At 50.2% G+C, this 12,559-nt stretch overlaps 1 protein-coding gene across 6 annotated transcripts in view; it reads right to left on the bottom strand.

Moving 5' to 3' along the window:
• The window catches only part of RPH3AL (rabphilin 3A like (without C2 domains)), a 31,799-nt gene that overhangs the window by 5,828 nt on the left and 13,412 nt on the right, over positions 1–12,559 (bottom strand). For all 6 annotated transcript variants that reach the window (XM_085078430.1, XM_085078434.1, XM_085078436.1 and 3 more), the window contains 3 exons: positions 6,397–6,568; positions 1,992–2,105; positions 1,208–1,363 (listed from right to left, as the gene is read on the bottom strand). In XM_085078430.1, the coding sequence (XP_084934556.1) occupies positions 1,208–1,363; positions 1,992–2,105; positions 6,397–6,568 (442 nt within the window). The remainder of the gene's footprint in view (positions 1–1,207; positions 1,364–1,991; positions 2,106–6,396; positions 6,569–12,559) is intronic.

Here is a 12,559-nt window from a genome sequence, read left to right as displayed (position 1 = left end):
AGCTTTGACCCCTCATGCCAAGCTTTGCATTTGGAGTTTTTAGCAGGAAAAAAGCCTTTTTTTCTGCCTCTGCAATACTGTTTGCACTGTCATGGTCAGGCAGAGAGGCTCCAAAATGCTGAGAACAGACACATCATCCAGGAGTGGATCCATCCATCCTCCCATCCATCAGAAGCAGCACCCAAAGGGGTCACACCTGCTATCCTCACCCTTTCCCATCCCACAATCTGGACAATCCCACATCCCAGGACAATCTGCAGCAAAGCTAACCCACAGCAGGAATCCTCCCTCTCTAATCCCACACCCAACCGGAGCTTAAAATAAACCACCCAGTCCAGGGCAGGCTCTAATCCAAAGGGAGGAAAGACAGAGCAGAAGAATCACTTGTTTGATTTGGACTAAAATGAAAGAAAACTGCAGTTCCCTGAAACCTGGGGAGGGAGGGAAGAGCACAGAAACAGTTTCATGAATTTTATGCTGCCTGTTTCCAGAGGAAAGTGGGACCACGACTCCTTGTTGCACTGAAGGATGAACCTGCTCTCTCTAATCCAATTTATTCCTCAACATGCCCAGCACCAGCCAGGCTCAGGAACAACAGGAGAGGCAGTTCAGAGGGCAGGAATGCTCGGGAGGGAGCAGTGCTGAATGATAACTTGAGGGGTTAGTGACTAAATTAGTGGGAACTGCAGAGAGAACACATTTGCATCGCTCTCAGCTGATCAGGTGTGATAGCAGCCTCTGCCTTCCCAGTCACTTAATTGTTCTGAGGTTTTTGAGGGGGGAAAAGTGTCTTTTTTCTGCACTGCAGAGTTCTGGAAAGAGCCACACTCGGCTTTAAGAGCCACCTTACTTCAGGAAAAATGTTACTCAGTCTCATGAAGCTGCTGGACTTCTTTTGCTTTAGTAAAAGGTCAGTTTGTTCTGGTGGGAGAGGAGAGGAGAGGAGAGGAGAGGAGAGGAGAGGAGAGGAGAGGAGAGGAGAGGAAGCTCCCACCCCAGACCATTACTCATGTTGCAGAAAAGACCTTGCATTTTTGAAAGAGGGAAGAATCTGTGCCAGCATCTGCCAATAGATAAAAGAAGCAGGGAAAAGTGATCCCAGGCTCACCACAGCTTTGTGAACCCCTTTTAAAGCTGTGCTTCCAGGGAATTCTGCTGGAATTCCCTCCAAAAAGCAGGGATGTGGCCGGAAAGGGGCGCAGCTTACCAGCGTGGCTGTGGTGCCTGTCCGAGGGCTGGTCACTGTGGCCACTGTCCGTGGGGCTGAGCTCGGCCCCCTGCTCGCTGCCCAGGCTGCTGGGGCTCCCCGACACAGGGGGGGACTGGGGTGTCCCCAGGGTCCTGCTGGGTCCCCTCATGGGCGCTGTGGGGACACGACAGAGAACGGGGTGTGGATGTAAGGCCTGGGCCTGAACATCACCAACCTCGCAGCTCTGGGAGCCCACAGGAGCCCTCAGGAGCCCACAGGAGATCTCAGGAGCCCTCAGAGCCCACAGGAGCCCTCAGGAGATCTTAAGAGCCAACAGGAGCCCTCAGGAGATCTCGGGAGCCCTCAGGAGATCTCGGGAGCCCTCAGGAGCAGGGTCACACCCAGTTCCTGTGCTCTGCTCCCAAAACACCACTGGTGATCCCAGCAAAGCCAGGAGTGAGGAGCTGGCCATGGATGAGCTGCCAGGAGCAGCTCCCAGCTTCAAGGCCTGGAATGCTGCAGGCCACGGAATGATCCAGAAGCTTTGGACCCAGAGAGAAATCTCAGGGAAAAAGGCCCAGACCCTCACCTGGCACAGCCAACACCATGAAATGACCCAGCAGCTCTTTGATCCAGGGAGAAATTCCAAGGGAGAAAGGCCCAGACCCTCACCTGACACAGCCACAGCATGACGCAGGGAGAAATTCCATGGAAAAAGGCTCAGCCCCTTTAAGCACCCCTCAGACGACCCCAGCCCTTCACACTCCCCACCCTCCAGCCCCAAGGAACAGCAGCTCCTCACCCATTCCTGCTTGGAGCTGCCTGCCCTGAGAGCCTTTGGGTGCCACAGGGATGGGTTTGTCATCCAGGCTGGAGGAACTGAGCTCCGAGTCGCTCTCGCTGTCACTGGAAACCACTGCAGGGAGGATCAGGGGGAGGAGAGGAGAGAGACAGTTATTCACAATGTTCATAACACTTCCCAAAGAGGTGCCAGATGGAGCCAAATGAAACAGGAACAAACGCTGACTCGCTGCTCACGTTCTCCCTCTCCAAAGGAGACCCTACCTGCGGTTCCCCTACAGCTGTTCCTCCCAAACATGATGTGGTTTTATTTTTTACAGATGATTTATCACACACTGCAGCAGGTGCAGACAGCACCAGTGCTTCTCTGCTAAAGCTGGCTGGGACCAAAGTGCTCCTGTGGAGGCTCCAGGATCTAAGAGGAAAACACCAGATAAATCCTGAGCATGTCATATCGTCCCCCAAATCAGCAAACTGCCCAGAACTGTGTCACTCTCACGTCCCCAAAGCTCCAAAGGCAAGGGTCACTCCTTCTCCTCAAGTTCTCCCATTTCAAAGATGCTTTTTTTCCTCTGTGTTTTTCTTCCCTCTGATTCCTGGCTCTGGTCCTGCTGCTTTCCACTCCCCATAGTTTCCAAGAGAGCTGAAGGAGCCTTGTTTTGCCAGACACAGCTCCCCAAACTGGCAGGTTCTTTTCACTTTTCTATGCAATTATGCAAACACCTCTCCTGCTTACACTGGTGTAAAAGATAACTCGACTGCCAGCTGCTCTGGGTAAAATGAGAAAGGTGTTCTTCCCAGTTCCTGGGTTTTTGTGATGGTTTGAGCTCAGAGCAGAAATGGTGGGGCTGAGGAGGAAGGTAATGGGAAAAAAAATCTGGCTTTTGTTTGAGGGATTGCACCTACAGCACTTCTCCAGCTGAGCAGGGAGATACCAGCTCTGCTGGCAGCTCAGCAGCCACTTCAAACAGCAGGTCACAACTCCTGCTAGAAAGTACAAAATTGGCCCAGGAGGGATGTAAAGTAGGGAACACTGCAACTTACAGCCTCTTCTGTAGAAAAAGGAACCCCCAATTATTTTTTGAGGTTCATCAGGACATCTTTAGAAGCTCACATTCCTCCCACTGCCCAGGGCAGGAGGATGGGAATCCTTTCCCTTGCACAGAGCAGGAGCTGTCAAATAAATATTCCTGCCAAGGACCTCTGCAGGCACTCCTGTATTCAAGGCAGCGATCTGTACTACACAAAATATTTCATTTAAAAAACCAGAAATGAATACCTAAAGCAGTGCTAACATCTCTGAGGATATTAAATTTGGCAGCCAGTGTTATTGCAAAGCTTATTGAAGTTGCCCTGGCAGGCAGCTCCTCACACACACCCAGCACAACCTTTTCCTCCTGGCATCATCAAGAATGGGACCTCTCATCACCTGCAGGAAAAGGGGCTAGAAAAAAGCTGGCTAAGAGTCCTCAAAGCAAAGGTTTGTCTAAAAGATATCTTCATTCCTTCCCCAGAACTGCCTGGGAACTGTGGGGAGTTCTGTATAAACACTGTTAATAACAATCCATCCATTCCAGAGTGTGTTTTTTTCCCCTATAAAATCCAAATCTCAGCTGTAAGAATCATTCTGACCACCTCATTGCTCAATTCTCTTATAAAACAAAGTCCTCTTCCACTTGGTCATTATCTTTTTTTTTTTTTTTGGTCTCCTGGATTCACAAAACCCATTGCTTTAGAACAGCTCCTTCCTCCATGAATCCTCCAAAAACGCTGGGAGCCAGGATTTATTTACAGAAGGCCCCAGTGAATCAGTGGAGGTGACTTTAGCTGCCTGTCCTTCTGCCATTCAGCAGCACAAGAGGAGGAAAATATTAATGACACGAAGGCCCTTGCACCACAGGACCAGCCCTGTCTGCTCTCATTTCCTCTGCTGCCAATAACAGAGTATTTTACTCACTGCACCAATGTCTCCCTCGCAGGTAATCCTTCATCCAAAGCTCCCAGACCTTCTGCTGGCACTTCCCAGAGCCCAGAAGTATTAAATCTGGCGTTCCAGCAGTTGCTGATATATCAATAAGAGTCGTTGGACAGCTGTTCTTTCAGAGAACAGAACAGATTTATCCCTCCCTATCTCCAGCTGACTGGGAAAAAAAGCTCATAAAATAAAATATGCCGAGAGGAGACTTGCTAGAAAAGCAGCATTCCCACAGGGAATGGGTCACTCACCAAGGGCCTGCAGCCCTGCAGCTGCTGGCAGAGCTGTCTCAAAAATACAGGAAAAGCACATGGGAATAACAGCTCCAAGAGCCACGCAGCCCCAGCACAGCTGGGATGAGCAGGGTGAGCACAGTCCCTGAGCACAATCCCTGCAGCACCCGGATTTTTGGCAAACACCACCTCCAGAGAGCAGGGAGGGCAACAGCTCCTGGTCAGTGCAGGTAGGAAAGTCAGAGATGATGAGAATTATTCCAGCCCAGTGTCCCACTGAGGGCATCATGTTCACATCCATGCTCACATCCATGTTTTTCCTGCAGGACTCAGAGCCTGGGAGAAGGAAAGCCCTGCTGCTCTTGCTCTCACCCCCTGACCTGGCACAGAATCCCACCCACATTCCAGCACATGGAGCAGAGCTGCTGCCCAGCACGAGAAATGTTGCTGCTATTCTCCTCCTGACAATACATTTGTGCCTTAACTAATAGCAGGGTTCCCATGGCAACTGCTTGTTTATAACAGAAAAACTAAAGGCACCAGCAAACCCCAGTGTCAGCGAGCGCAGGAGAAACACTGGGTGTGCAAAAATAAAACTTCTGCCTGCTGGGGTTGGGTTTTCTTCCTAGAGGAACATTCCTGCTCTCCCTTGGTCCTGCTGCCTTCCCAACCCAGGTTCTGCCACTGAGCTCTTGACTTCCCAACCCAGGTTCTGCCACTGAACTCTTGCTTTTGAGGGGGAAAAGGGACATTTGAAGTTTATCCCACAGCATGGAGGATGTCCAGGGGTTGTGGCTTGGCTTCTCCCACCTTGAATCCCTGAAAAGCTCCGAGATGGCTCCTTCAGGACATCAGAGATGAGCAGAGGGGTTGGACAGGGCTGGGAGCCCCATGGAGAGCAGCCTGTCAGAGCCAGGCGTGTTAAATGCCAGAGCTCATTCCCGGGAACATCCTGGCAAACAAGCACCGAGGCTGTGCTCAGGCTGAAAGGATGAGTTTGGGTGAGGCTGGACAAGGTGTGAGCTGACAAATGCTATCAGCCCAGCTCCAGCTGCAGATCCACGGTGGCAAAATCATGGATCCACATCTCCACGGGGGAAGGAGGCTGCCCTGCTCACATCAGAGATGATTAACAGCAGGAGTCCCAGCACTGGCAGCTTCAAAAGAGGTAAAAGGAGCAGGGAGATGCACAAGCTGCCAGCTCCTGAGATGAATTCCAGCCTGCAGTGCCCACTGAAAGCTGTCCAGAGGACAGGCAGCCTCACAGAGAAGGGCATCAGGGAAAGAAAATAAAGCCATAAATTAATATTGCCCAAGCCATAAAGCAGCAGCCAAACAAACATCAGAGGGCAGGGAGGAAGGCAGCTCACCACCCCACATCAGAGCTTCCCAAAGGTCACTTTGCTGTCCTCCCCCTGCTCCTGCCTGTATTTATGGGGAAGCCTTCTCCAAAAACAAAACTCAGCTAAAAAGCTGAACTAAGCAGCAGGCCAGGTCTGGGCTCAACAGCTTCAACTCAATGTTTTCTCTATCGTGTGAACAAAAAAAAACACCTCATCAATCAGCCCCTTTACTAAGACAACTCCTTCCAAGCATCTCCTGGAGGGAAACACAACCATCTATTGTTGATCTAATTTGTCTTTAATTACAAAAGTTACAGTCGGGCTGGGAGTGCTTTCTTAGCTGGGCCCTGAAGAGAAGGTTTGTAAACCCAAGCCTCCTGAGGTTTCTTTATTAAAAGGTTATTTCCCCCTGCACTTCTGGTAAGTGGAAGAGTGCAGGCAGCTGGTTCACTCGAGAGGTCTTTTCCAACTGAGGGGATCTAACAGCAAAAGACAGAAGGGAAGAGAGGCCAGACAGTTCTGCTAATCCACACTGAAAGAAAGGAAGAGAAATCAAAGCAGACTGGGAGCAGCTCTGATTCTGCAGCACTCAGATGCTGGCAGAGCCATTTCTAACTCATCTCACAGGGGTGGACTGGAGGCTGGGGAGTCCAGGAGGACTGGGACTGGTCACTGTGCACTTAAATACCAGTGAATCCTGAAAAATCCAGCATCAAACTCCAACATCCACACAGGAAACACACCACACCTTGTGGGATAACCCCTCCAACAGAGAGCTCCCCCATTAGCTGGGTCCTGGCAGCAACAGGAGAAGCCAGGATCTTCTCCCACTTGTTTCTGGGGTGGGACACCAACCTTTTCCCCTGGCCCAGGTGAAGGAGCGGCTGCTCCCGACGCTCTCGGGCTCCGGCACAGCCACCTCACCCTGCCAGGGCTGGGGCTGCAGCTCCAGGGCTTTGCTGCTCCTCAGAGGCAGGATGTACTTGGGCAGCCCTTTGTAGAACCACGCCCCAGACCTCTTCCAGACCTGCCAGAGATACAGACGTGACACCTTCAGCTGGGTTTTTACAGCAAGAGAGCACAGCCATCGCGAAATGAGCTCCCCAAGGAGCTCAGCCCAGCTACTCCCTCTGACCCCAAACTCCTCCCCAGCCCTTGTCAGCCCAGCCTCATCTTGGTCCTTCTTCCACCACTAAAAATATCCCAGCTGTGAAGGAGCAGCAGCTACAGATTGAAGGAGGAGCAGAAGATGCAGAGCTCCTGACATCCTTCTGATCACAACTGGAAATCTCCCTGATGCCATGCCCGAGTCAAACACACATTCCCACGTTGGGATGAAGTTCCCTGTGCTGCAAGCTCAGATTCTGCATCTGCTGCTTTCCCACTGGGAATGCACAAAAAGAAAAGCTCCCTGGAGAGAGCAGGCAGGTGCCAGGAGGGGAAATAGCCCTGACAAATCTCTCCTCCTGGGCCAGGTCCTTTTATTTCAGAGAGCCCAAGCCCAGCAGCAGGTGGGGAATGGGATATCAGAAGTGCTGCCATCACAACGAGCACAAGCTCAGTGTCCATCTCACAGAGCAATCCAGGCCAAGTCAGATCATGTGGCGAGTTTGAGAACCCCAGAACGAGGATCACGACACTCAAATAACCTGATCCTGCAGCAGGAAATGGACCTCGAGCACTAAACTGTAATATCTCCTGTAAGAACAGCCTCTCCTCTCCAATTTAGCTTTAATGCAGCTTATGATGAAGGCACTCTATTAAGTATATTTAATATAAAGCCTGCTGTAAGCCAGGGGAAGGGAAAAGGGTGGCAGCTCAGACAAGGAAAAATGGCCTCTTACAAACCTAATTCTTGTGTGCCTTCCAGCAGCCTGATAATGAGCTAATGACACAGCCAGGGCAAAAAAAAAAAAAGTTAATATAGTAAAAATATCATTTTTTATTCCTTGCACTTCTGTTCAGAGTGAAGGAGATCATCAGCATTCCCACCCCAAGTTCCCAAAGCATTTTACCCACAGTTTCATCATGATGGCAATGGGTGCAAATGCAGACATCCCTAATTGCAGAAATACTTTTGCAATTTGCATTTAGAGCTTAATCAAAGCAGAGGGCAGTGACAACACCTGGCATCCAGGAGTTTTTCTCACGCAGGCACAAAAAGCAGGACAGCAGCACTGATGGCTCCCAGTCCAGAGCCACCAAAAGGGAGAAATCAAATCTCTGTTTGAAAGCCACGTGCAGATGATGAGAATTCAGAGGGGAACCTGGTGAAATGGTTTTGAAAAGAAGAGCAGCCAGCAGGAGAAAGCAGAGCAGCCTCAGCACACGTGCGAGGGAAAGGCTCGTGCATCGCAGCAGGATCTGCAAACCACGAGCTGAGAGCACCCTGCAGTCACACCAACATTCTCCTGCTGGAAACAACAACCCAGCAGGATGGAGAGTCTGCCATCCAGGCAAAAAGCTGGAAGCCAATTCCCCAGGAATGCAAGTTCTACTTCTACAGAGGGGGTCTTGGCAGGCAGAACACTTCCCCAGCTCCTTCATTGCTGTGCCAACAGCCAAAGTGACCCAGCCAGGCGTGGCAGAGCTGGCACAGCTCCTTCTGTCCCCTCTGCTGGCACGTGGGGCTGCCCAGCAGTTGGTACAGTGTGTCCAACAGCACAGGGACCCTGCAGGAACAGCCTCTGGTTTTTGAGAATTGAAATGCAACAGATTTTTAAAGTGCAGCGTCTCTGCACAGAGCTTAACCAACTGCAACTCAGGGAAATGCATTCCATGCAGGAGCTGCAGGCTGGGCAAGCCCTGCTCTCCCTGAGGAAGGCTGGAGGCCTCAGGAGCAGCTGCACCCACAGGACAGGGTTGGTACCCACTGGAAATCATCCATCCCTGACCCACACTGGGAATCTGGAGCACACACCCCTTCCCTGGACAAACTGCTGGGGAGGAAACAGCCCTTTGGAACAGTCACTCTCTGAACAGACCTTGCAACATCTGTAATTTAATTTGAAGCACTGGAGAGACCTATTATCTTCAGGCGAGCTCCAATTTAGGCACACCATAAAACCAATCAGACACAGCACGGATGGCTGGAACAAAGGCTGGTCACCCCCAGGTTCCTCACTGCCCCAAAGCAAGTCGTTACAGAAAGAGTTAATGACATAACACACCCAGCTCTGATGTGGTAGCACTGCTATAAAATTGATTCTCTGCATACATATTCCCTTTAAATTGGTGCTTCTAATAGAGTTGGGTCCTATTATGGGAAATTGTTTTGAAATCAGCTCTAAAATAGCTGCAGCGAGATGCTCTCCCCCTGTAGGGATTCAGTCCCTGTGCCCCTCCAGGTTTGCAGCACAGCCCATCCCATCCCAAAGGAGCACAGATCACATCCTGTTCTGCACATGGGGCACTTTGAGCATCCCTGGATCAAAACAGGTCGATGTTGCTGGCTGCTATTGATGGCATTTGATTGATGGCCAGAGTGGCCTGACAGCAAAGTTCTTGCTTGATTTTGAATTAATGAATCTGTAACAGCGCCTTGAGAATAAAATTCCTGCTTTATTAGCAGGAGTTACTCTTGCCAAGGAGGGGAGGATGTTGCTCCCACCAGTCCAGTTGGCACATTAAGGTGAAATTCATTCCCCACAGCAGTCTGAGTTTGGGTGGAGCTGGAATTCCACAGGGAGAGGGACAGCCACAGCCATGACAGATAAATGCCTTTTATAACCCTGATAATATTCCCATTAAAGTTGCATCAAGCCCTCATTGCAGCTATAGAGAGACACATGCAGAAGCAGATGGGGATTTTATGGGGCATTTTCAAGTGCAGCCTGGAAATGGGACCTACCAGAGAATCCCTGGGCCCTGGTGAAACCCATGCTGCTGCTCCAACTTCCCTGAGCAAACAAGTGCTAAAATAAGCTCCTGAACAAGGAAAACATCAGGACTTGCTGATGAAGAGGTGGATCCCAGCTGGGGGAATCATAACAAACACTTGCAGCCCCCCCAGAGTTCTCCTCACCCAACCACATCCCCTAAACAGAGCTGCTTAGAGAAGATCTTTGCTGCAAAGCCACATTTTGCTCTCCCACCCTGCAGCCCACAGCAACCTGAGAACAGCGAGAGGAAAACCACCACTTTCAGCTCCCCATGCTGCCACCAGCAATACCAAAAGGTGGGAAAATAGCTCCCTGTGGGCTCCAGTGAAGAAAAAAGCACCTGCAGATGCAGCCACCCCGGGAGGACCTCGCTGGCATCCCACATTCCCACACAGCCCCTCTGTCCCTGGCACGCCGCAAGCACCGCTGGCAGCGCAGAGAGAGCGAGCGCTCTTCAGCCTCGTTATTTGCATTCATCTGCTTTTCCATAACACAGAGATTTCCAATTACATTATTTACAGCAATCTGTTGTCAACTCCCACATCCAGCACTTGAGGATGAAGGGAATTAAAAGGCAGTGAAATTACCATTCGGAGCTTTGTTTCCGGAATAGCAAAATCCATCGCCCCCCTGACCCCGACGTTTCTCGAGCTGCGGTGGCTGCCAGCCTTCAACCATTTATCATTCCCCTTTCAATCAGGCCTCTTTTTTTTCCCCCCTCGCCGTGGCTCTATTCTAGAGGACACTATTTTTGAGTCTAACTACTTGCTGCCACCCCCGAAATAATACGGCAGAGGCTATTGATGAGTCCTTTCAATTGCAAACAGGTGCACATCGCTTCGATCCGATCCAGAGTCACCCAAAATAAACCCCCCTCTCCCACCCGTGGGGTGTTTTGCCAAGAAATCGGCATGCCAGGCAGGAATAACCCCGAGCTATGATGCTTTAGGATGTTCCAAGTGGTAGGAGTGGATGTGTGAAAAGGGAAGCCCCGGGGGCAAAAGGGGAGGAGATGACTCTGTTCCTCCAGCGCAAAAATCTTCTTCCCCTGCGTGGTTTGTTGTGATAAACTGAGAAATGCAGCCAGCCATGAAAATGCTGTGTAGTGAAGGAGAAGGGATTAAAAGGAAGGTGAAGCAGAGGGGGCAAATTAAAACTTTTAACAGGTCCCTGGTAGCTGACACTTCCTTTCATACTCGATGGAATTTAAAAAATGAAAAATCTCTCTCTCCCCTCACGCCACCGAAACTGCTTTCATTATCCCTACAATTCTGGATGTGTCAATTCAAATGTAAATGTGCACGAATGCTTCCAAGAGGATTTTAATTACAATGATAGCATCGCTAATTATGGATATATATATGAAAAATATATATAAAAACGGGTAATTCTGAAAGGTGCTCTGCAGAACGTGGTGGGATCAGTCCAAAAAAGGCTGTGCAGAGAGTTAAAGGGCTGGGCGGGGATTTGACAAAATCCCGAAAAATTTTGAAAAGGGATTTGCAGGTCCCTTTTTCCCTTCAGGGAAGGAGGAAGGGAGATTCTTGCCCTGAAAAGTGAACATGACCGTGGCTGAATTCGCTTCCACCCTTGCTTGCAGGAACACTAAACCACAATCCACATCATCCTCAATTCCACTGCCATCCGAAGACATGGCAAAGGAAAACATCCACAGAACCCTGGAAGAGCAAAGCAGGGTTTTCCATCAGCTGCCTCTGGAAAGAGATGGGACAAGAGGTTCTGTCCTAAAGCAAGCGAGGAATGTTTGATTTCAGGATGCACTGCTGATTTGAAGGTACCTGTGGGGCCTTGGGGATGTTCCCTTTGCCAGTAGGAACATCCAGCCTCTGCCAGAACACAGCCAGAACAGGTTATTTCATCCCTCCCAGCTCTCCCTGGTCCCTGGGAGACCCTTGCCCTGCCCATCCCACCCTGCTCTGTTTGGGATGGCTGGGATGCAGTCAGAATCCCAGGAAACAGCAGGCAGAGCCCATCCATCGCCTCCACTCTCCAGAAATAAGCCAGAGTCAGACTCGTTCCTCATCGCTATGCAGCACAGCCTTCCCAGAGGAGGTTTTCAAGGAAACTGAAAGCAGCAGAGAACGTTCCCCAGCAGCTGAGGCTGGCATTCCCCGAGGGATCTGTGAGCACCAGGCACTCGACTCCAACTGGAGAACTGATGGAAACGACAGTTTGGTACTCTGGAGTTAATTCTGACCCAGGTGGGGTGGTGATTTCATCCCAACCCAGGCCAGCATGGATGTTATCTGAGCAGCAAAAGGGGGAGATGGCAGCCACGTGTCACTGAACTTCTGCTGGCTTGAATCCAGCCTGCAGGGATAAATAATGATGTGGAAAATGAAGGGATGGGAGCTTCAGTACATGTGAGCAATGACTATGTCCATCCAACCCCACCATGATGGGATCCTGGTGGGCCACAAACCCCATGTGCTCCCTCAGCACGTGGCTGAAGGGGACAATCCCAGTGCAAGGCTCTCCTCCCAGCTAGATGACACTGATTAACTCCAGCCAACATCATTTAGTCACTTGGGTTTCCAAATTACCTCCCTTTCCCCACCTCTCACAGAGTCAGGAGCTTCACAAACAGGTTCCAGGGACCAGGTTACTTATGATTTTTTAACAAATAGGGAAAAAAACCCCCACAGTGGTACAGAGAGATTAAAAAAAAAAACCCAGCAACAAAACAAAACCAACAGAATAAAAGAAATAAAGTAAATTTTAGTCCCTGCGTTTCCCCGCAGAGCACAGAAAATACCCACACCTGCCTCACTCTCTATTTTGGGATCTCTATCTGGAATTCAAAACATCTGGATGATTCAGTGTACCAAATTATTATCAAAATCCAGGGAGCTGGAATGCTCTCTTCCTGCCCTACCCACACTGCTGCTGATTAATTTAACGACCAGCAGCATCCCTGTATCCCTCATCTTACCTGAACATGGATTTTGCGAGAAATCCAACCCAAAAAAATCCCTCCAGTGCAAAACCTAAGTTTCCACAACTAATACAGAAAACTTCCAGCACCTCTCACACCTACACAAGCACCCTCACCACACCTCAAAAATTGATTTAGCAGAGCACCCAGCTGGCTGCACTGGTCAGAAGGAGCTGCACTG

The sequence above is a fragment of the Lichenostomus cassidix genome, chromosome 19 (assembly GCF_008360975.1).
Source record: "Lichenostomus cassidix isolate B80296 chromosome 19, HeHo_3.0, whole genome shotgun sequence".
NCBI lineage: Eukaryota > Metazoa > Chordata > Aves > Passeriformes > Meliphagidae > Lichenostomus > Lichenostomus cassidix.
Note: the sequence above shows the minus strand (reverse complement) of the source record. Positions and strands in the feature narration are given on the sequence as shown.